General features: G+C 46.3%; 1 protein-coding gene across 3 annotated transcripts; it reads right to left on the minus strand.

The window, feature by feature from the left end:
- Positions 1–7,583: 7,583 nt before the first annotated feature.
- On the minus strand, positions 7,584–24,444 carry LOC135394188 (tudor domain-containing protein 7-like). Of its 3 annotated transcripts, none has more exons than XM_064624790.1 (20): positions 24,289–24,444; positions 23,893–23,985; positions 23,725–23,830; positions 23,568–23,673; positions 20,340–20,525; positions 18,981–19,614; positions 13,711–13,938; positions 13,575–13,651; positions 13,386–13,516; positions 13,271–13,322; positions 13,093–13,206; positions 12,877–13,032; positions 12,717–12,812; positions 12,547–12,659; positions 12,177–12,399; positions 9,733–9,852; positions 9,577–9,681; positions 9,410–9,517; positions 7,860–7,963; positions 7,584–7,806 (listed from the first exon to the last, which is right to left on the minus strand). In XM_064624790.1, the coding sequence occupies exons 2-20, from the start codon at positions 23,981–23,983 to the stop codon at positions 7,788–7,790; spliced, it is 2,769 nt and encodes a 922-aa protein (XP_064480860.1). In that variant the 5' UTR covers positions 23,984–23,985; positions 24,289–24,444; the 3' UTR covers positions 7,584–7,787. The 3 variants fall into 3 exon arrangements, with proteins under 3 accessions (XP_064480860.1, XP_064480859.1, XP_064480858.1); XM_064624789.1 differs by having other exon boundaries at positions 13,262–13,322; positions 23,893–23,989; positions 24,289–24,443; XM_064624788.1 differs by having other exon boundaries at positions 13,262–13,322; positions 24,289–24,442.
- Positions 24,445–24,548: the final 104 nt, after the last annotated feature.

Here is a 24,548-nt window from a genome sequence, read left to right on the forward strand (position 1 = left end):
TGTGCATTCAATGTTTTTCTGATCAGGTATATCATTTTGATGTAGAGTGAACAAATATTACGTACGATCACGCCGACTCACCTCGAACCGGACGTACGTTATAAACCACGCTGTCCTTCACTTATTCCGAAATGCACTTCGCTTTAACGACGATTTCGTTACCGTCCGATGCCTCGTCGACGCCGAAAACATTAGCTAGTAACTGGCCCTTCGAAAGGTGTGATTCTCTGAAAAAATCGTCAATAGCCTCCAGCTTTTCAAACCCACGCAGGATGCGATACATTACTTGCTTGCGCCAGAGCGAAACCCGCGAAACCGAAACTCTCTTGAGTGCGGACCATTGTTTCGATTTGGATCCACATGCGGCGCTGTCTTCCGCTGATCGCAACGCCGCCTGGCCGAGAGCTACAGGCCCATTGAGGAAAAGGGACACAGAAAAGGAGGGAATGGAGTCTGGCCATTACGAGAAGTCTAAAAAGAAGAAGAGGCTCGACCTGTCAATCAATCTTGAGCGCATTTCATTGGTTGCTGTTTTCTATTGAGGCTGCTATGACACGAGGACTTGGCGCCAGGAATGGTTAGATGCTCCTATTGGTTCGTGAGTGTGACGTCACGGTGAAGCCGTAGGAGGTTGTTTGCTGTTTCTGGCGTAGTGCGTGAGCCGTGCAAGTAGAGCACAAAAAGGATTTTCGGAATTTATCAAAATTGGCACATGGGCTTGAGAGATTACCGCTTTGCAACGCTACGCGAGAAGACTAAGCCTCTGGAAACACGGATGTGAGAACTCCCAAGCGTTGTATACGTCCACACGTTAATATATCAATCCCATATCAATCGCCCCACTTGTAAACACGTCTTCTTCAATAGTTCGGCTGCAATTTTACAAGAAACGTGGACAGTAAATGTGTGAGGAAGCTTGACACTCATGTTTACATCGTGTTAGAATTTTCGTAAAGCGCACGGGGCACTACCGGCTCCGTGCGCTCCGTGGACGCGTCGCATTCGTTAGCGCTGTACGGACGCTGGGAACACCGTTATAGACAAGGCACATCAGGGCCAGTGGCGGACCCGGGGGGGGGGGGCGATCGCCCCCAAAACGTCAGTTTATACATTGTTCCCCCTCTCCCTTCCCTCACTACGAGCTTTGACAAAGGAACCGCCCCCCCCCCCCCCAAACTGAGGGTCTGGATCCGCCCCTGATCAGGGCAAGGGCATGTACAACGAACACGGTGACAGAGATCAGGAAGAGTGAAGGAAAATGTAGGACAAAGTGAACAGAAAAGAAGTGTATCAATTCCCTTTTCCAGAAATAAGTTTGACTCAATAAACATCTGCCAGAGAAACGTCATCATGACGTTGGTAGACACACCGAAACCAAAACACATAGGAAGGGGAGAGCTGGGTTCCACGAATGGGCGATTGTTCTTGCCTCGTATTGAAAGAAAAGTAGGACCGAAGGTCGCGTCGTTTTTCAGAGACCGTCGTAATCCCCTCAAGACTGTGGCTTTCGGGCGCGACCATGTTCGCCAGTTGAACGTAGTTCAACTCTACCAAACTCATGGCGCTGTCGAACATTATGACGTCATTTGTTTACAAACAGGTGTGTCAATCCCCATTTCCAGCATAAGTTTACACTCAATTTTTAGTTTAAATTTGTTGGGATGCCTGTTGGTGAATGAAGATACTGAACAGGACCAAGTAATGGCATAATGAATGAAAACCACTGTTCATTTCACTCCAAACGTCATGTCAAGAGCACTGCGAACGGGGACGAGCACACTGTATTTATCGCGCGACGGTCCAAGTCCAACCCCGGGATTGACGCAAAGTAACGCCACACTCACGAACCAGTAGGAGCGTCCAACCATTCCTGGCACCAAGTGACACCAAAATTTCTCCATGGAGGTATTGTTGTTGCAGGTGTTGTTTGGAACCCCAGCTTCATAGAAATCGTAAGGAGAGGTGATTATGACTTCTATGCCCAGCTTGGAACAGCGAAGCGAGGAACTTTTCATAAACTAATTTAATTTCATTCTGTGAGTATAGTGGGTGCTTTGTTTTACAGAATTTTTAATTAAGAAACTAGCGAGCAAAATAGATGCCGCTTTTGCAGTTGAGCTATATGGGCAGGCGAACATTCTCTCGAAGAAAGTATGTGACTACAAGATCACTAATTACCTAAAGTTAATTAACTCAATAGTTAGGGGATTTCGAGCAACAGCGACATAGTAGAACGGGAAATATTCCTTGCTCAAGATATCCATCGCTGAATTTCGCTATGCAAATGAGCCGAAAGGAGAACTACGCACTTTCCGATGCGCAGAAATGACGCAACCTTCGCCTCATCTGGGTCGGAAAGAGCCATATCTAGCAAACAGATTAGCTCCTACACCAATCAGCTCCATCGCTCCAAAGCACGTGGCCTTCTCCCGTGGATTACCACTCTCTCTTTCTGCGCCCGAAAGTGCGTCGTTCTTGTTTCGACTCATTTGCACAGCGCACAAGTGTGTAAATGCCCATCGCTGAGACGGATATTTCAACACACGTCCGCGCGGGTTTTTTAAACATGGAATGGCTTTCGGACGAGGAATATCTCCAGTTCTGTTATCTCGCTTTTGCGCCAAATCCCCTGATTAAAGAGTTAATTCATGAATTTTAGGTAATTAGTAATCTTGTAGTTATACTTTCTCAAAGAGAAAATTCGCCTGGCCATATAGCTCAGTTGCAAAAAAGGTATCTATTTCGCTCTGCTGTTTTTTAAATAAAAATTCGGTAACGAATACAAATCGCCCTGTGTATATCATCTTGTAACTATCTGCAAAATCAGCTCAAAATTCTGCTCCACCTATACTATATTTACTCGAAAATATGAATTCACCGTTCAGCGAATTCAAGAACCCACAAATCATTGCAGCTCACCGGGAACCTGCAGACCTAAATATTTAGACAAAAAGCGCAAGACGCTTTCCAGAAAATCAGTTTTGAGAAAGATTCAGACCTTTTTTGCGCTTTATTTGCAAGTTTTCCCACTTAGTACGCGCGGGGACGCAACTCGCAGACGACGGTGGTTCATCTTCATGAGCACGACCGCTGAAAGCACGTTCGTGCTTGGCTACGACCGTTGAAAACACCAGGTGATGTTGGCTGTGGTCCCAAGAAAAGAAGAAGGAAGATCTGGATTGTATAATCAAATTTTGGTTGGTTGGTGATTGCTGGGGAGGGGGAAAACCCAATGTACAAACTAATGCTTTTTTTTTTTTGTCGGGGAGGAAGGTGGGGGGCGATCGCCCAACCGCCCCTGTACCGTTGTGTACGAAAAAGCAGGTCAGCCGCTCTCCCGGTGCAATGCACGGCAAGAGCAGACTCCGGATTGTGACGTCACACGGACAAGTCCAATAAGGGAGCGCCCTTTGGCGGGCGCGGGATGGTGGCTTGTGGAATAATAATGGTACCGCGATGTTACACGTAAGGGGTTGTCTGCCTATAGTATGGAGACATGTTGCACGTGCCGTAGGCCTGCGTGTAATTTCGACCACCTGGGGGGTTCTTTTGACGTGCGTCGAAAATCTCAGACACACGGTGCTGGAAGCAATGTTTATCTCCCCCCCCCCCCCCATTCAGGGGCGGATCTAGAGAGAGAGAAGGGGGTCCGAATGTCCTGACCCCCTCAATTTCTATCTTCACATACCGTTTGGTTGACACTAGATCGCGTGTCTAGCATATGTCCCTGGCTGGACCCCCTTTCCTCGGAAAAAATCCTGGATGCGCCCCTGCCCACATTGCCACCGTCCTCGGCCGAGTTTGAACCCGCGATCTTGAGCTCAACAAGCCAACAAGTTACCCTGTGGAATGTCGTTTCTGGGTTAACGCAGGGACGTGTTCGTACAGCCAGGAAGGTAATATCGTGTTCCATACGACGTGGTCGCGGCAGCTCGCACTTATGAGCGAAAATTGGCGTATTTACAACGGAACTTTCACGTAGTTCTTTACGATGCGAACGTGATGCAGAAGAGCTCGGAGATAATCGCCTGCGGTGCGCTCCTATTGGTGCGCCAAACATTGTTGTATCAATCTCATACATACGTTTCCAGAGGAGATAGCGCCTTTAATTACCACAGCATTCATCCAATTGCTTCATTTGAACAGCTCTACTGGGTGTCTCACGGATACCCCTCAGCTGAATAATTCGGAAACGGCTGAAGTTATCTAACAACTGGTGAACGTACTCGAGACATCGAGCTCACCAATAAAGTGGCTCATTTGCATAGGTTCACTAATTACATAAAAGTCCTAACTTTTGAATTTTACATCGGACGCTGTGCCGTACGACCGTGTCGATTTTTTTTTCAAGTAATTCAATGGAAACAATTGAATTACTGAGTAACTAAAATAAACGGAGTGACCTTTGCTACCATCTGCTGAAATAACAAATCCAATTAATATTAATTTTTTTAAAGAGCATTGGAAAATATGAGAGAAAAATTACAGGAAAACAAAAATATAAAAAATATATTTTTAAGAATAATACAATGTTAAAAATGAATACTGGAATGTTATTTCGGTCCACTCGTTCGTGGGATGAACGGGTGATTTCACGCTGGCAGGTGAATCGGGCACGGTAGTCCGGTCGAACTTTCCTATCTCCATCTCCTCTTTCAAATATATATCAAAGTCTCGTCCCTAGGAAGCATATTGGTGGTGAAAATAGTTGGTTATTTTTTTTAATTAATTATCATTCAGATGTGGACGTTTCAACCACTGCGCTTCATACGTAGTTTGATGCCTGCCACTATTCAGCATATTCAGCTGATTTTTTCAGAGATATTCTCAGGAGTGGGTCGCATTGGATCCTAAGTTTTGAAGGTTTGCGTTTGTCCAGAAAAAAAAATCACATAGTTGCTTCATTTGTAAAATACGGCACGTTTTGGGAACCCACTAGTCTCCCAACTCTGCTACCCAAAAGTAATCTACATCATTGTGTTCTTCTCGAAATGCCCTTTCTTCTCATAGCAAGTACAGCGTAGTTTGACTTAGGGTAACGCACCCAACAGTCTTTTTGTGAGGTGTGTCTACCGAAAATGCGTAAATTCAACAGCGCTCATCCCATCCCAAGCAAGCAATGGCCGATGGCTGACGATTGGCACACGGTCGGATGACAGTTGGCCAACGACTCTTTCGGCCATCCAACGTTGGCGCAACGATTGCATAGTGATAGGCAGAGCGAGGATTGGAAAGCCATCGGCTAGGGTACAGATCCGTATCAAGAAAAGAGCTCGTTGGCCAAGCACTTGCCAAAGCTTTGATCAATCTCGCCTGGGGGGAGAGGGTAACGTAGAATGGGTAAGTTCGACTTTCGATGGACCAAAGGAATTTCTCAAGACTAAAGCAGTAAGAAACAGAAGCATTACCTTCATGGCGAGTTTACGACATGCATTTCCGTGTCGTTTGTGTACGAGCCAAATTAAACTACACCTCACCCTTCATTTTGACACACACGCGAACAGGACTCTCGAATTTGCAGAAGCTCGCGAGACAAGCTATGTATGTAGTATCTGTTTTTCCTCAGGAAACGCCATTGTGAGTGTGGTCGTATTGTGGTCTCTTACACCTTCAAACACCTCACTTTTTTGCATTTTCAAGCGTCGTGCTAACTGTCCGTTGTAGGAAATACGAGCAACAAACAAATAATGATATATCGTTACCTTACGCCACGCGACAATTGAGTCTGAAAATGAGTGACGCCGCAGGTATGCTTTTGTCTGTATCTTGACACAAGCTTGGCACAACGTAGGCTGGCCAATCCTTGGCAAATCATTGGCCAAGGTACAGATCCGTATCAAGAAACAAGCTTGTTGGCCGATGATGTACCAAGCAAGGCCAGGTAGGCCAGCCTAACTATAGCCTAGCTTGACCCAACCTTTCTTTGTTGCTTGGGATATATTCCCACTCGCGACAACTTTCATATTACTCACAAACATTCTTCATGACGAGTCAAAACAACATTATAAAAAAACTGATTCCGAGATGGCCCATCTCTGAAGAAAAATTTGTTGTTTTGAGTCGTCATGAAGAACGTCGTCATCGTCGCCCATCATCTTACCATAAAGTTGTTGTTGTTGTCACTGAAATGTGTTAGATTATTCGCATCGCATAATATGGTTATTTCTGTTGGTGTAAGCCAATGATGCCCCATGCTAGTGTGTAAACACAGGTGTCACCGACAGCCCTCAGGCAACCGTGTAAAGACGGCAGCGCGCACAGGAGGAGGAGAGAGCAGAGTGACACATTTTGCGTCATGCATATTAAGCTCCTCCCAGTAACCAAACTCTGGCTCAGAGTGCTCACTGGAATACTGTGGCTCAAAGGCACTCGAGACTTGAAACGAACGGCTACGTCACAGAGATATCAGCCAACAACAATTTTTCAAGCAAAATTTGAGACCACGCCCGCACCGGCCTGCTTAAATTTTAAGTGGAACCACCCCACATCAGACGCACACTGTGCTGACACGTATGACCCATCACTATTGGCATTCACCCCCTGAGCGAATATCCAAACACAGCCTTCGAGCCATCTCTGTGACGTTTGTAGAATGTGCAATAGTCGGCGAGATATAAACACATATACCAGTCAAGCTTAGACGTCATGGCCATTCCCATTGGTCTTCATGAGTTTCGGTTTCTACGCTATGTCTATTGCCTCCTTCGCTCTGAAGCTTGGAATGCAGCTTCACAAATAAATGCATTTTACATTTATCCGGCATATCTCGAGACAGAGTGTCACAGCCCCTTTGATTGCCCCGGGGCCCTCGCAATGTGGATGTGACAACACCGGATATAGTTGGGCTGCAGAGCCGTTCCAGGGGAGGGCGCCCTTCCCCAAAGTGGGCGCCAGATCCCAGGAGCTAAGTAGGGCAATAAAGCAAGCCCCAAGGTATCTTTAGAGCTGCTGAAGAAAAAAAAAAAAAAAAAATTCAGGACTATTATTTTAACATTTTTTAGGCCATGGCCCTGGAAAGCGGGGGCAAGGCAGGGGCGCTTCTCGCTTGTCCTGCACCACGCAGATGTTCGCCTTGGGCCGGCTCTGTTGGGTTGTATCGGGATGAGGCACGAACACACTCGATTGCCATGTTGCGACAGAGAAAATGGCTCAAAATCTGGCAAAGGGAGCTGCCAGGAAATGACGTCAATGGACCTTTTTCACATACACGCTGTATCCTGTATTTGCCACAAGTGTCGAAGCAGGCTTTTTTTATGGAACATTTTTCGCTGAATGTCCCGACTGCTATGGCACTATTACCAAAAGCATCCAAACTGAATTTTAAAGTTTATTCGATAGCTTCAGCCACTGCTGAATTATTCATGGGGGGATTTTGACGATACACCTGCTACAGACAGAATATGTGAATCCTAATAGAATGTTTGCAGATGGACCATCCTGGAGGCTCAGAAAAGCTGCAGAATTGCAGCTTTTCCGTCACTGTGTCTAGCAGTCACTACATTATCAGGGGGCAGTGAGACAAGTAACGTACTAACTAGCACTAATGAACTGTGCAGTGCAACTAACTTGCTGCAAAAAATGGCTACAACTATTACATTTTTATTAGCTTGCGTATGTCATCCAAACATTCAAATTTCAAACTGCTCTGGTGCCATCGTTCTGCACTAAAATCCCCAAATATTTACTATTAACAACGTCTATCGAGTGGCCACATGCCATAGAAACAAGAGGAATGGCGCACTGTGCCACAAACGCATAAAATGTCCTCTAGATGTTGGAAGGTGCACTCAGCTGTCTTCCCTGGAACTATGAAAGCAGTAGTATATTACAACTGCACAGAAATATCTTTTGCCACTCACCTGGTGTGCAGGGCCACATTTATTGAAACTAGCTCCTTGTTGGACTCCATTCGGCGAAAGAGAGCCACAGATGCTGGTTCCTTTCCACTTGCTGGCCGCATCACCTGTTCCACGGTGGTATACACCCCAGTTAGAGTATTTACTCGAATCTAGGCTGGTCCCAATTCTAGGCTGAGCCCCGGAAAATCCGCCAAAAGAAAGAAAAAAAACTCCCTCAAATGCGAATCGATCCGCACAAAGTCACGAACAAACGCAAACAAACATTTATTATTGATAAGGCACCAGGTTTTCCGTGATTCCGTGGAATTTTGCGGAATCCGGTATTCATCGCGGAATCGTTACTTTGGCACGGAATCCCTTATTTTTAGGGAGCGAGAGGATATTCGAGTTCACGAATTCGAATCGAATATCAATCACTCGAACTATTCGATTCGTGAATCGATACGCAATTCTCGAATTGAATTCCCAATATTCAGGTTTGCGAATATTTCACTACGCGGCGAATATAAACGACACCTCCCGAAAGTGGGCTTCAACTGACGAAGCCAGCTTTACAAAATTGCCCAAGCTGCACGATCAAGGATCAACACAGACAAATCGTAGTTTAGCTGAAGATAATGTTAGCCCAAGTTTATTGTGCATACTTCACCTGACAAAGGGGCAGTGTCCCTGCCTTGGGCAGTTTAGCGGCGGCAACACTGGGGGATTTTCATTCTTTGCCAAAGGAGAACACAAGATACCAGTGGTTTATCCAGAATCCCAAGCAAGGTGTTGGAAAAAATTTGTGTGTGTGTGCGTGTGTGGGGGGGTGTCATTATTATAGTTACGTCATTATACATTAACATATCATTAGACACACGTTTCTAAAGCTGAAATCGCAGGGGCACACAGCTGAAAACCAAGCAGCAGTTGACTCCTTGCTTTGGAATACTGCGGAATTTACGAGTCGGCTCCACAGAATTTTGAATTTGCCACAGCAGAATACCAGGGGCCTTAATTATCGATACTCAGCATGTCACTCATCATTGTCATCACTGTTATAGTCACTAGACTCCTTATTGCTGTCCTCCTCGCACAGCGCACTGTCTTGGGATCTGTCCAACGCGTTGTAAATTGAACACTTCAAAAATGCACTGCGGGAGTCCGATGCCAAGCTGCCGCTATCCAGTTTGCACGTTAGCTAAGCAGTGCGTTGTTTCCTCCAGCGCCACATGGTCTTTTCACCGATGACGAATTCTCGCTGCGGCTGGAGGTATGACGTTTGCTCGGCAGTGAGAATGACTTTGCGTTTGAACGCCGCAGTGTTGTGGCCTCGCGTGACTGGCGCCATTCCATCGCGAACACGTTGCACGTTGCATAGTGCCTGGCGACGTGTGCTGCACGTGGAGATGGCAGAGCCGGATAGAACCGAACGGAGTCGCGCTGACCGCGTCCTCGAATCTGAGCTGAACTCGTAGTTTTGTACCCAGAAATTTTGAAAAAAGTATGGGCCTAGCATCGAATAAATATGGTACCTAACAGTGGAGTAACCCAACCAAAATGCAACATACTTTGACCAGCAGCTCCGTACTCCCAACAACTGCCTCCCACAGCTTGTTAGTGCAAAGCTCCGTCCACGGTTGGTCCTCTGGGAGTCCGTCCAGTCGACAACGTACCGCCTGCACCGCCACCAAGGGTGTCACCATCGAAGCTTCCAATTACTTACTCGATTAATTACTTGGTGTGGCAGTCTCACGACAAAGCTTCCAAAGACATCCAGCTCACGCAGGTCCGCCACAAAAGTCGAGTCTTTGTTGCCAAAGTCCACGTACTGGACTGGGAACTGAAATTTGGCGTCACCATTATCTGGAAGACGCTGTCTATGCGAACGTACCTTCCCAGACAGCTCTGGCTCAGAGGACAGAAGTGTTGCCCTGTAGAAAGTCCGGTCGTTGCCAAATCTACACGCGTAGAGCTTGCCTGCCACCAAAGTTGTCACCAGGTCGTTGTTGTTCTGGAACACACGGGCCGCATAGTTGATGCATAGGCAGTGATGGCCACTAACTACTCCTAGAGTAGTTTAACTATAACTACTAACTACTTTGAGATTGAGTAGTTTAACTAGTAGTTCAACTACTTTTCAAGGGAGTAGTTAAAACTACTTCTTTAACTACTGCAATGTAGTTTAACTACATCTATAACTACTTAACGCTGTCCATCAACCCCAATCCCTTGTGTTCTTGGACACCTAAATATGAATCACAAGCAATGATAAACTTTGGCTCAAGCCATTGCTACGATTGTCAAATACAAAGCTTGCGGCGGGATTCTTTCTGTGCCTACGCGATAAACTAAGTTGCAGAATTATTTCGAAGCAAATGAGGCTTCACTACGCAAGCATTAAAAGTGAAGATTTAGCGCACATGCACAACACAATTGCTCTGCACCTCCGTTCTCATCAAACAAGTAGCTCAAGGTAAAAGTCGGAAGCACAATCGTGCCGTAAAGCTTGCGGCAAAATCAGAAGTAGTTGGCGCCTGCAGTAACCTAACTACTGTAGTTAACTACTCAAAATAATAGCACAGTCCCTTGATAGCTTTCTGGTCATGCAGCTCCGTCAAAAAGTTGGCCTAGGGACAACGGGAGCCGCGTGGCGGCGCCGCGATCGGAACCCGGTAGAATCTTCCGCTCGGGCCAGCCATGGGAACGGCAGACGCAGTGTTGTTTTTGCGCTTTTCCAAACATCCTACAAGAAAATTATTTGTTGCGATGGCTTTCTGCTACCATTGCAGCAGCTGTAATGTGAATCATGTGAAAAAGTGAAATCATGTGAAAAAATCATGTGAAAAAAAAGCATGTGAAAGTCATTATTATTAATAATCGTTTTCTGTTCAGCTTTGTTTTATGCGGAAAGCTGCTGCCGATCACTCTGACTCGCACGGATGTATTGTCGCGAGTCTCATATCTTCAAACCCTCAACCGGAGATTCAAGCGCCGTTTTTGTGCATAGGGCACGGTGGTAAGATGATCCGTACTTTATTTAGCGCGTAGAGGACCTTCTGCAGTTAATCGCAGACAGTTGCTGCACCCATGACGGCGTACTAATTGACGCGATCGGCAGATCGCAATCACACCAGTCTCTTTTACGTGGTACCAGATGACTTACTCTCAGTTGTTGCCGCGAAGCTAATGAAGACAAAAGTATGGTTTATAAAAAGATCTCGACTGACTCAGACATGTCACGAAATTTAGCCGCTGTGTCCTTGTCGTTCATCTCTTGTTTTAGTCATCTCGTGTCTACCTTATTTCTTTTCCGATACTGAAAGGAACCGCCATGTGTTCGACATGCTTCCGTGAATCAATCTCGAGCAGCATTTTTATCCTGCCATGCAAAACAACTTTAATAATGCGTACTTTATTTAGTGCGTAGAGGACTTTCTACAGTTAATCGCAGACAGTTGCATGACCGCTTAGTATTTGACGCGATCGGTCGGTCGCGATTACAGGATTATTGCACCAGTTAACATCCCTGGGAGCCAAATCAGCTCAAAAGCCCCAGTTGCCTGAGCAATTTTTCTGAGCAAAGATTCCATCCATAAAAGCACTGAGATTGTTGGTGGTGTCAATGGCGCACGCTTTCTTTTTACGAGGCAGTTTCCCTGGGCTCGTCTCACGGAACTGCTTCGCAGTTTCGGCGTGGTCAGATAGGGCGGCAGCCGTCATATGCGCGGCACTGCATCTTCTCGAAGCCTGCTTTCCACGCTTGTGCAGCACTTTATCACCGTTGATGACGAGTTCCTCGTGCCACACGACGTCGCTGTGGTCTAAGTGCTTCTCGCAGACACGTGTGTGACGAGAGTCAAAACTGAAGCGGCCACCTTCAATGCGAGGAATGGCACGTTTCCACTTCTCACGCTTTGTCAGGATCCCCAGGAAATGCGAACATGGATACCTTGCCACCTCCCTGATACCCAGAGCGACATTTCGTAACACAGCGTGTTTCTGGCATGCTGCTAGCACACAGTTATCACGCGATAACAGCCGAAACACGTGCACTGCAATGAGAGACGCCAGGCGTTTCCCTCCCGGGTTCCTATGGCAGCGCCACCACGCGGGCGCTCCGGTCCCTGGGCAAAACTTCCCCATAGAGTTACGGAGAAGCTGCGTGACCAGGAAGCTATCAAGGGACCGTGATAATAGTTTAACTTGTAGTTGCCACTACATTTCTGAAAGTAGTTGATAACTACTTTTTAACTACAATCAAGTAGTTTAACTACATGTAGTTAACTACTGGCCATCACTGGTTAAAGGAGATGTCTTACGAGTCAAGCTGCGCACCTCGTAACACAGGTTTATAATATCCATGGCATGAACCAGAGACTCCAATCCTGGACCCAAGACTTGAAGGTAAATGTCACCAGAAGTATCCACATGAGTGAGCTGTGCCCGGCCAATGCATCCGGGCAGTCGGGGTTCTGCCAGCCGGATGGCCATTTCCAAGTTGAGATTCAGGTCCTCGTCCGACCAGGTGTCATACAGTACCACTATGACAGGCTCCTCCCTTCAATGGCACAACACTCATTTTGTAGCGGAGACAGTTTCACAAAAATAATGCTCTTTGATCCAAATCAGAGGACCACACATGCACACAACAAGTCTGATCCATTAATGAAATGTGCTCGATAATACATTCCCAAAATTAACTTACTTCTGGACAATCTCAGCGACGAGTGTTTTGCCGAGCAACATTTCAACCAGGATGTCACTGGCATTGTCACACAAGGAGTACTCCACAAGCCCACCCAACTGGCACCTGATAGCCTGCCGGGCATAAAAGGCATTTTATCAACAGGGCTCTACCGCGGGCAGTTGTCTAACCTGCAATGGGAACACTGCAAACTCTGGTTCGAGGTTGTACAGATCTGCAGCCTTTACAGTCACAGTGTCCCCACGGTCAACAAAAGTCACTTGCACCTGAAAGAAAAAAAAAAGAAAAGGACACGTGAAAATGTTGGACAAGGTCTCCACAAGTGCGCACCTGGCCATTTTTCACCGGACATACTGTCTGAACCCTGAGCCACTCTCCACCTGCACAAATGGCATACAACTCTTCCTCCGCAACGTTTTGTGCGGGACGTCTGTTCCCACTGCTGTACAAGCAGTTCATCTTTTCCATGAGCTCATCATATTCATCCTGAAAAACCCCAACCCGCTTTTACCCACATCCCCGCGGAACAGTACTGGAAATGCTCACCGCATATTCGATGAAGCGAAAGCAAACGTTATCGGTACCCGTGACACACGTGATGAACACGTCTATGTAGTCGTCCACTTGGGAACCTTCTGCTTCAGCAGGAGTTTGTCCATTCTACAGAAACAAATTTCTCATTGCAAGAAAATTTTCGCTGGCCATTCACGTATACCATATTCACCCGTGGCGGTAATGTTCCCCGAGCGTACAGGATGCACCTGTTTCCGTCAACCCTACATGAATGGAGCACCATCATCATCGTCTCTCTTTCTAAACAAAAACTGCCCTCGACTTACCCAGAAAGGCTGACGTGACTAGAGACAACCATATGGTCCAGCCAATTTTCTGGCAGGCTCTCGCAGAAACGTTCTTTGTACAGGTCAGGCACTGAAGTGTTGAGCAGGCCACAGGGTTTGGCTGCTACCAGCTGAAATTCACAGTTTTCAAAGCACCTAATGGGAGACGCTCATTAACTTCATTCCCACCTCTGCTATTCTTTTCTCCAGAGCAAGGATTTCCTGAGCCGTGCCAGCTGCTGTCACAGGAAAGGCAGTGTCCGTACCTGCCACAATAACGGTACGCCCGGTCAATTCATTCGAGCGAATGATAAAAGTTATTTGCCTTTGCTTAGCCTGAGCGTGACCACAGCCTTCTTAGCAGCCTCTTCTTTCGCTGCAACCTCGGTCTCCCTCTCATTGGGATATGAGTTGTAGGTACGGCCATCCAATTTCAGCGTTGCCAGCCACACAAGAGGCCCTCGTTTACAGCTACGGCTACTGCAGGTTGTGTACACAGCCGTCAGACCATGTCTATAGGCATGATTGGCAACCAGTTGCATGAAGGGGCAGTCTGAAAAAGAAAAAGAAAAAAGCCCCAAGTAGACGCAAGGCGGTAGTTTTTACCAGTGACGGCCACTAACTACTTCTCTCAGTTGTCTCGCGACGTAAACCACCAATCATTAAATTACTAACTACTTCTACAGTAGTCTAACTATAACTACTTCGCGATGGAGTAGTTTAACTATTAGTTCAACAACTTTTCAGGGGAGTATTTTAACTACTGGGTAGTTTCATTTCAAATCAAACAAGCCGTGACACTTTGCATTTCCGATAACGGCGAAAAAAATTGATGTTGTAGCTATTGCCGAGCAAAGAAGAAAGAAGGCATTTCGGAGTTTCTATGTCGCGCGGTTCGTCAATGAGGAGCGACGGAAGATTGAGCCTTCGAAATTGAACGTTCGTTTGGCGCGAGTTTGAACGCCGCTACCGTTGGCATACTGTGACCTACCACGGTCAAACTTTTTTTACTCGTTCTCTGGGTCGTCCGCAACTAACGTTCATACTGTCATTGCCATGCAAAATTTAGTTCATACGTGAAAAATTGGCAAAGTTGGCTCTTTGCGCGAAAATCACTTAAGTTCAGCGCTAGATCAAAAATCATCCGCGACAGCGAGAAAGGCGAGCTGCACACCATTTTATTGCTCGTTATAAGACCTTTCTAATGGTACCAAGCTCTTTATTGTATCGTTCCCGGGCCCGGGCCCGGCCCGGCCCGCGGTGGTGGCGTATTTTAACGGCCCGGGCCCGGCCCGGCCCGCGGTGCTGGCGTATTTTGTCGGCCCGGGCTCGGCCCGGCCCGGAGCACACAGCCAATAACAAGCCCAGCCCGGCCCGCGGGCCGGGTCGGGCCGGGTCGGGGGCCCGTGCAGTGCTCTAAACCATACCCCTGAAAAATGGAGCATTTCGCACCCCTGTAGTCAAAAAACCCCACCCGAAACATGCCCTCATATTTTTATATTTTGCAAGTGTATCCTCGGACAGTCCGCAGAAAAAAAATTGGGATTCGACTTTCAGGCGGAGAGCCGCTCGGAATTTTTTTGTCGCCCTCGGTACAGCATGCCACCAATGGCCCCAAGGCAGGGTCCGCCTTACCGCGGTTCCCTTCAGGGACCGCCTATGAACAATATTTAATTATGCATAATACAAATTTTGGTTAAGAAAACATTCATAGCTACCCATTGCTGCTATCTGCCCACCAGTCAGTAAGCTGGAACAGCGTACGAGCGCATTTTCACATGCCTATAACATTTTATTATGCCACTTAAAACAGCTGAATATTGTGCGTTCTGGTAGGTACCTATACTTTAACGCCCTGCAATGTCCCCCATGAGTCCTGAATGCACTGGCACAGCCCTATCTCAGCGCTCACACATTTCCTGGGTCGTCGCGAACGATTTTGCGCAATGTGATCTCTGATGGCTGGTCCTGTTGGCATTTCTCCCACACTAATTTTGAGCGAAGGCCTTGCACGGAAGGTATAGACTTCCACGTCTCCTGTTTCAACTGCCGGAAACTTTGTAGCTCCTCTCGTGGCAGGCGAACAACGGTCACTTTTTGCAGCTTTCCTGACAGGGCACGGACAAGCTCACTGGCGTTTTGAATGGCATGAACTGCTGGGGAGCGAAGGTTGTGAACTGTAGCTGCGTGCTTCACAACGCCTCCAATGCCATCACAGGCGTTCTTTCCGTGGCCAGGAGCTGAAAAAACCCATTTCTTCAGTGCACTATTTTCCTCATTTCGTAGAACTGAAACAGATTTTTAAAATGTGCGCTTGCTCCGTCGGAGATGTAGATAGCGGTGCCATAAATAGGACCGTTTTCATCGATGTCGTCGTCGATTTTCTGAATGGCAAGGAGCGCTGCGGCGGTGTCGTGTCGCGTGTCATCGCCGACCACGGCGTAGCTGCGCGTGCCACCTTTTGCTGTCGTGACCGCTCATGTAAATATAGAAATCTGCGTTTTCTTCCAGTGATAACTCTGGATCTCATTAGGTAGAATGACCGTCCAGTTCTCTGCAAAATCAAAGTGGAACACTACAGTTCCTGGCACCACATTCTGCTTTTCCTGTCGAATGGCCTGGCGTTGTGCATTTCTTGTGTAATCGTGGCTGATGTAGCTGACTACCCAGTGCCTGATGACATCGAGGAAGCTCTGAAGAGGCAATATTTTTTTCACAAGACCTCCGTGCTCCCAAAGGGCCATGTCCAATGCCTCAACATCCTCCGAAATCTGTAGGCTTTCTGGGGTTAAAGCCTCTCTGCCAGGACATGCGCGACACTCGCCAAGAAAACAAGCTTCCTGACGCTTCGGACACAAGCAACGGTTTATTAGTTGCGGTAGCATTGTTAATCGCGATAGCACAGAGTTCAAAGTTTGCACAATAGACACAAACGCATTCTTCCCTACATGGGCTGATACTGACCCATTTCGGCCTCACGCTGTAGAATTTCGTCAGGTTCAGTTTGATGTTGGGATGAGCAGTACTAAACAGTTGATAAGTTTCACGGATGGAACGGGTCATGTACCACTTCGGCTTACTTTTACCCCTCCTTCCTGGACTTGAATCACGTCTCTGGGCCGAGGGCTTTGCACTGAGCAGTCAAGTTTGTCGCTGGTGAAGAATTGAAGAGCAGCGTTTACATGTTCCTCGCTCAGCGGATGGCCCTGATATGGATCAGGGGCAGCCCACACATCCTTGTCTTTGCATATCTGTCTCGACTTCCGTATCATATAACGGGTAGCCTCCGGAATTGCTTCCAAGATCTTGCTTTCTGGCCACGACGCAGGAATCAAGGTGAGCAGTCGACAACGTTCATGTAACGACGCACTCATGTTGTACGCGGTTCTCATATTAGCGATCCATTCGCTGCACGACTGACACCCTTCACTCTTGGAGGTCCCGGGAACTGGGACACCGAAGGCGGTTTCAGTTTTGCGGCTGGCCTTTTTGCCGAGAGCTTCCTGTATTTCCACGCATTTTCGCTTCGCATATGCTTGGACCGACCGTCTTTTCGATCTCACTGGAGTCACATCAATTCCTACCGACATTAAGTACTCATTGATGTCATCGACAGCATCCGGTTGAGGAACGTACTGGTCATTTTCCGAGCTTCTTTCGGTTGTCGGCGACAAATCCACTGGTCCAGGGTCGCTCACTTTCTCACTAAAGTACCTAAAACAAGCTCTGCAGATGTAATCAGTCTCTTTCACTTTCCTGGCGTTTTCGGAGGGAAGAAGAGCCTTTACAGCTTCGACGCCGATGTCTGTAACACAGCGGAAATCCTTCGTGCGGAGAATTTGCTTCTTGTGGACACGATAGTCTGGACAGTAAACACGATCTTTGCTGTATAACAAAGATGCCATGGTGCACAACTCACTGCTGCATACCAACGAAAAGTTCTCTAGGTCAAGCAATGGCAGAATGAAAATCGCCTGTCGGCTTCGAAGTCGTCGGCGGAAGTCGAAGCTTCAGAATGAACAGCAAGCTGGGTGGGAGACGGCGGGAACCAAGGAAACATGACGTGCTGTAATCCGATTTGAGCCCCCACCTTTGACTCCGTTGTTTTAGCCGAGAGCGAAGGACACCTCGGCTAGGCGCCAGACATGTAGCCTGGGCAAGGTTTGGAACAAACAGAAGGAAGTGGCATTCGGAAGCCGGGGATGAAGCGTTGAGACGTTAAAGACTCTTTTGTAACGAGTGTGGTTGTCAGCAGTTGGTGAGATAACACACCCCACGTAAAAATTCCCAGCGGCTCTCCACCTGAAAGTCGAATCCCAATTTTTTTTCTGCGGACTGTCCGAGGATACACTTGCAAACTATAAAAATATGAGGGCATGTTTCGGGTGGGGTTTTTTGACTACAGGGGTGCGAAATGCTCCATTTTTCAGGGGTATGGTTTAATTGTCCCCCCCGGCCCTTTCCGTTCTGCGAACGATACAATAAAGAGCTTGGTACCATTAGAAAGGTCTTATAACGAGCAATAAAATGGTGTGCAGCTCGCCTTTCTCGCTGTCGCGGATGATTTTTGATCTAGCGCTGAACTTAAGTGATTTTCGCGCAAAGAGCCAACTTTGCCAATTTTTCACGCATGAACTAAATTTTACATGGCAATGACAGTATGAACGTTAGTTGCGGACGACCCAGAGAACGAGTAAAAAAAGTTTGACCGTGGTAGGTCACAGTACGCCAACGGTAGCGGCGTTCAAACTCGCGCCAAACGAACGTTCAATTTCGAAGGCTCAATCTTCCGTCGCTCCTCATTGACGAACCGCGCGACATAGAAACTCCGAAATGCCTTCTTTCTTCTTTGCTCGCCAATAGCTACAACATCAATTTTTTTCGCCGTTATCGGAAATGCAAAGTGTCATGGCTTGTTCGATTTGAAATGAAACTACCCTACTGCGATGCATTTTAACTACATCTATATAACTACATAACGTTGTCCATCAACACCAATCCCTTGTAGTATCACAAGCAGTGATAATGATATTTCAAATATACTCTTGTGCCTACGTCGCTTAATTCACATGCTGTCGTAAAATCCACTGCCTGTCTCTTGTATATTATGGGCTGACAAAAGAGCTTGCTGCAGAAATATTTTCTATGGAGTGAAAGCTTCCACTATGAAGGTACGTAAGACAGACCACGTACGAGATTTACACTCCGGCTCCTTCGTCAGAGATCAGTGTACCACGCACAAATATTGTGGTGGGTGCTGATTGCGCCACTGTGGACCGTAAAATATTTTCGCTTAGCCATGATGATCGATCATGTAACCATCCTATGCAGTTTCAATGCAAATTCATGTAAATGAGGCTTCACTATGCAACCATTAAAAGTGAAGATTTAGTACACATGCACGGCACAATTGCTCTGCACCTCCATTCTCATCTAACAAGTAGCTCAACATAAAAATCGGAAGCACAATCGTGTCATAAAGCTTGTGGCAAAATCTGAAGTAGTTGGCTCCTTCAGTAACCTAACTACTGTAGTTAACCACTCAAAATAGTAGTTTAACTACTGGCCATCACTGGTTTTCACACACTCACTAACCTGAGACTACAGCCGGTGCCGTGCCTTGAGTCTGTGCTGGTGTTGAAACGATATCACAGGGTGCTGAGTCTTTAGTCTGTACTGGTGTTGAAGCAATATCACAGGGTGACGTCACGTCTGTCTCTATGGGAGGCTCCGAAAGCACACGTGGAGAGACATGTTGGGATTCAGAGCTTGTTTTTTGGAGCTTCTTTGGAAGCCTAATACCTTCCCTGAAAGGATCAAACCTCGGCTGGCTGGGCTCTATAGAAATAACCTTCTCTACACCTCCGTCGCGACCACCGCTCGAGGTGACCGTCGGTCTAATGTCACACGGGGGCTTCTCAGAGTCCCACCCAGCCCAATGAGATACATCATTTGTCGCAGTTCTATTTTCACCACCTTCACTGTTTGACGATCCCCAACCATTCGCATCCCCGTCTTCTTTAAGGGCGCCCCAGGTGTCATCTTGATCTGTCCCCCACTCGGCATCTTCGCTAGCAACCTTTGGGGAGGGCCTCCGGCCAGCGTCGCGACCGGCTGTGCTCCCCTTGGTTGTCCAATCGGGCGAAGACCTGTCGTCGTGCAAAGACTTGCGGAAACGTGGTGGGACTTCAAACGAGGAACGGCGGACGGTGGCGCTGCTCTCAGCTGGCTGTTCGGAAACGTCAAATTCTCAAAAATCTACAATATGATCACACGAGCGAGAACACGACCTACTAGATTATAGCGACCATGTCATACGAACCCCTTACCAGCGCCGCATTTGGAGGGTAGCGGTGGCAGTACTCGTCCGCCCGGTTATTGCTCCCTCAATTTCTACAGTACTTTGTACTTTATTTATTTATTTCATGATACTGCGGGCATTGCCCAAGCAGGAAGGGAATAACAAGAATATACAAAACTACTGTTGTTAATCACACAACACGGAAACAGCGTCCTCAAATTGGTTAATTGTACAGTTCGCAACATCAAAAGACAACGAGTTCCATTCAAGTATCGTTTTCACAAAAAACAAGATTTTAAAAATATTCGTACGAGCAAATAACGGCTTAAAGGAGTAACGATGATGATGACATGAGGAACGCGCTTGCAAGGCAAGAAGAAACGATCCGGAGTCTAATCTGATATTGCCCTTAAATATCCAAAACAAAAATTTTAAACGAGCAATTTTTCTCCTTTACTGTTGAAACTGTTGCTGTCGTCTGCTACGGTAATCGTGCGTCCACTTCTGCGCGTTCAAAATTCAAATTTACATCGTCCAATCATGATGCAGATCTCGCAGGCCGACGAGTAGCTCCCCCTAGCAGATCGTGCGGACAGGCTCCTCGGTTATGGTATGGTCGCTATAATCTAGTACGTCAGAAATTGTTCTCTTGCCTTGTTGACTACAGGAGAATCTTGGCGAGCGAAGGATGACCGACGAGGCTGGTGCACTCCTCTGGAACCAGAGCTGCGTGAAGAGTAAGATTCCAAAGGTTCTTCGTACTTGTAAGCTCTATGGCCAAAGTTTATGGGACGGTAACCTGGACGTCGCTTGGATGTCGGATGCCTGTAGGTTGACCTCTGAAAATGGGTTCAGACACAAAGTATTAAGAGTAGCGTCTGGAAAAAATTACGGATAAATCCATTGCTGAGAAGAGAGCCAAAGAACCAAAAAATGGGGAAAAATTGCTTCTCCAACTAAATTGATCATCCTACCATACCATCATTTATTCTGTGTACAAAACATTTTTCATAGGGAGTGTCTAGAGGTTCGTCGGACGGACCAGGTTGTTTATACATCGGTGTGAGTCGGGCACACTCACTTTTCAACATCATGTCGTGTTAGATCAAGTTAGTTTAGGTTAGTGTTAGGTTAGTTTATTCTAGTCAGGTTAACAAGATTTCCCCATGGCTACGCCTCGATGCACTCGAGATGTTGCCAACCTGTCTCTTATTCCACGCAACACAACAATCGGGTATTTCCCGGCTTCAGTTTATCTACACTATTCGCTTAGCACTTATTGCTAATTAGCCACAGCTCGCACATCATTGTCTATGGTGATATCTGGATGCTGCATTTCAACGCAAGATGGACTACACTCAAGCTTGCCTTTAAATTCAGTCCTTCGAATTCAAAACCCATTACGCATTTCTTTTCCTTTTTTTTTTTTGAATAAACATAACCCCCATCACTTCATTCCAATATCCGTCACTCGAAATCAAACTCGTTACTCGACCTAAAAATTGATCACACGACTTCAAAGCACATCACACCGCTCCAACTTCGAAATCCAAGACCTGCCGACGTCGACCCTCAATTTAAGATTTTTTTTTTTTTTCGAAGACGGCCCCTGTCTGTTATCACAAGCACAAAGATACACCATATCAAACCCAATAACCGAGTTCCAATGACTGGCACATCATCGTCTATGGTGATATCTGGATGTTGCAGTTCAACGCAAGATGGGCTCTTATCGCAGTATGTTTCACGATCTTTGTTTTGTTTTCCTTTTTCCTTCCTTTCATACTTTCATGTGTTCGCAGTCGCTTGCCGTATGCACGAAGTTAGAGCGATTGGCGACTTCGAGAATTCGAATATTCAAACTACCACCATTCAATGTTGTTCCATCTGACCATAACAACAGCTGTCCCATGGTAGCCTGCTGCAGCTGCAGTTCAACTCTAATGTTAGCAAACAACTTGGGTGAAAAAGCTGCTCTCTAAAATCAATGCTTCCTTGCAACAGTAACGGTAGAAGGCTTTTGCAATTACCAGGTGCTGTGTCCGAGATGTAGAAAAAGAGTAATTTATCCATTTTCAAGTAGAAGAGTCAAAGAAATATTTTTCACAAATGACCTGACTACTTCATAAGAATAGCAATTAAATATGCAAGAAACACCTCATTATATTTAGTTTTTTTTTTTTTTTTCATATGTCCATTAAAACTGTTACAGCTGAACATAAAATTAAGATGCAAGCGAGCTGGTGATAATCTGGAGATGACGTTCCTTGAGATTGAGGGAAGACAATGACGACCAAGAAGCTTCTTGTTCTTCGTCATTTCCCCTCAATCTCAAGGAATGTCACCTCCTGTGATATGACTTGTGACGTGTGGTCAGAAGAATACCGAATCAACATCGACATTACAGATCTCGAGGACAACAACTACGGTGAACTATACAACACACATTAATTTCAGACTGTTGAAATGTTGACGACAGCAAAGATGCACTCTTTTTAAATCACAGAACAAGCGAAGCCAAGGTACCTCAGAAAATAACAAACTTCCTTAATTGCTAGCACATGGAATCTACAAATGCAGATTCAGCACGCAGAGATAACTGTACAGTCACGTACAGTAGTATCCCCCAATGCAGTGCGCTTTGATTGTGTAAAGCTGCAAAGGTGAAATCAGTTTGAGATCTCTCCTGAGTTGATTGCGGAGTTGCCGTGACAGCTTGGTGTGCAGCCACGGAGGAGAGGGAAAGCAAACTCTGCCACGGCACCATTGAGAATCTTTTGTGGCGCTCCTCTATCCTGTTACCAACCCAACCCTCTACATGCAGTATCGGGTGCCACTACATCCCTACCTACTGAATTACAGACCCAAGGGTCTTCTAGGTTTGTAGGGCCTTCCATATCGAGACCTGCCTGCAGGCATGTGACAAGTGTGTCCCAGACGAAGGCGGGAGTATAACACTTTATGTAGTCGATTGGACTGGTTAACTGGTGCCAACGTAGGGCTTGATACTATGTAATTTATTATCGATTTGCCTGTCCCAAGATGTCTGCCAGTCAATACTGATGCATCTTTTTATACATAATTTGATGTCTTGATATGGTATTTCGAAAGGGGTTATTTCACTTATTAACTCAGCCATAGAAGCATGATCAGCTCCTTCATTGCCCCAACATGACTGGGTACCCAGCAGAAGAGCAACTGATAATCCCTATTAGCAATAGTGCTTTCCAGGTGCAAGTTAGCTTTATGCAACTCTAGGGTTAATTTAACTAGTAGTTTAAGTTTAGTCTGGTTAGTTTAGGAAACAGAGTCCTCATCCGACTGACCCAGCTGCATAAATAACCAGGTCTATCCGACGGACCCCTAGAGACAAGGAAAGGTCCGTCGGACGACCTGATTTTTTAATTCGCCTCCATGCACACCTTCTGGATGGTGCCGCCTTCATGCCCTGCCGCGTTCCTCGTACCATGGACCATCTGACGGACCCTGCCACATAAAAAATGGGGTCTGTCCAACGGGCCTCTAAACACAGCGTTTATATATATATATATATACACATATATACGCTCGTTGTAGGAAAAGCCTGATGCAATGCTGGCCTATTCCACTGGTAGTTTTTGTGCAGCACTTTGTGTGCCGGTGTGAGTTCAGCCTAGAAACGAGCAAAGGGCAAATGGAAGGGCCAACGAAACGAGACACACATTGGATTGACGCTGCTGTGTGGCATGCACACTTGAGCCAGTGCAACCTTTCCTGCACTACAACGTCCAGCAGAATTTGCCATTAAACGTACAACATAGATAAAACTACGGATTATTAAAAACAATGCGACTTTTAGCCCCCAAATGATCAATAACTAATCCAGTTAAGAGCAATCTTACCATTATGGGTTTTGACTTTGTGGACTTTTGCCCAGCAACCATTTGTGCTACATGTAGGGTTGACTCTGTGACTACAGCTTTGGCTATCATATCCCCTGTGGGGCCCCTGGAAGTGGAAGTATTTAGTCAGCTTGCCTCAATTCAGCACTTTGCTCACCTGCAGAGCCTGACTACATCAGGGAGGCTCTCAAGAAATGACTGGAGAGAATTAAATCCTAGGTTGCGATAGGGAATTCGGTGTCCTATAAGAAGCCTATATTCCTCTGCAAAAAATTAATGGTTACTTTTATTAGCAGAACAACTTGATTGCACGATGTCCACTTACTTTCCAGTGATACAACAGGCACTCCATTCTTTTCACTGCTCAGCACAGAACGCAGCATAGTTGCGACTTCTTCTCTCAATGTGCTCGCCATACCTTTCTCGGTTTCGAAAGTAACGTAATGAGGTACACACAAATATGCTACCCTAACTGTTTCCAAATTCTTCAAATATAAAATTCGATCGACAAGGCAATGAACCGATCATTCTGCGTTTAACCCGAGCCTTATCTTGCTAGTACAGTGGAACACTGACCAACTCAGATACAGTGCAAAGCTTCGAAGACGAGACCGACATTGACACAAACGCGGGAAAACTTTCGGAACGCTACGGTTGAAAGCAAATGCTACAAAAACATTGCACTGTTTGAAGGAGAAAGCAATTTATTGAAAATATTTACCTTCAATTCTTTGTGACCTATTGACGAGGTAATTTTTTTCACATCGTATGCTGCCTCGTGAGCAATGTGCGCGGGACAACCCGCTCTACGTGAAAAAATGGGCAGGTTTTAAACATGGCGTCACGTGACAACAGTACAGCACTGGCGACATTATAGACCAGAACTTTTTTTATTCGCTTATGAAAAATTACGAATAAACAATCTTGTGAACCATAGTGCACTCTTTGTTTTGCGGTAGGCCATAAATCGTGTAGGTTTCA

This window comes from Ornithodoros turicata, chromosome 5 (assembly GCF_037126465.1).
Source record: "Ornithodoros turicata isolate Travis chromosome 5, ASM3712646v1, whole genome shotgun sequence".
In the NCBI taxonomy this organism is placed as follows: domain Eukaryota; kingdom Metazoa; phylum Arthropoda; class Arachnida; order Ixodida; family Argasidae; genus Ornithodoros; species Ornithodoros turicata.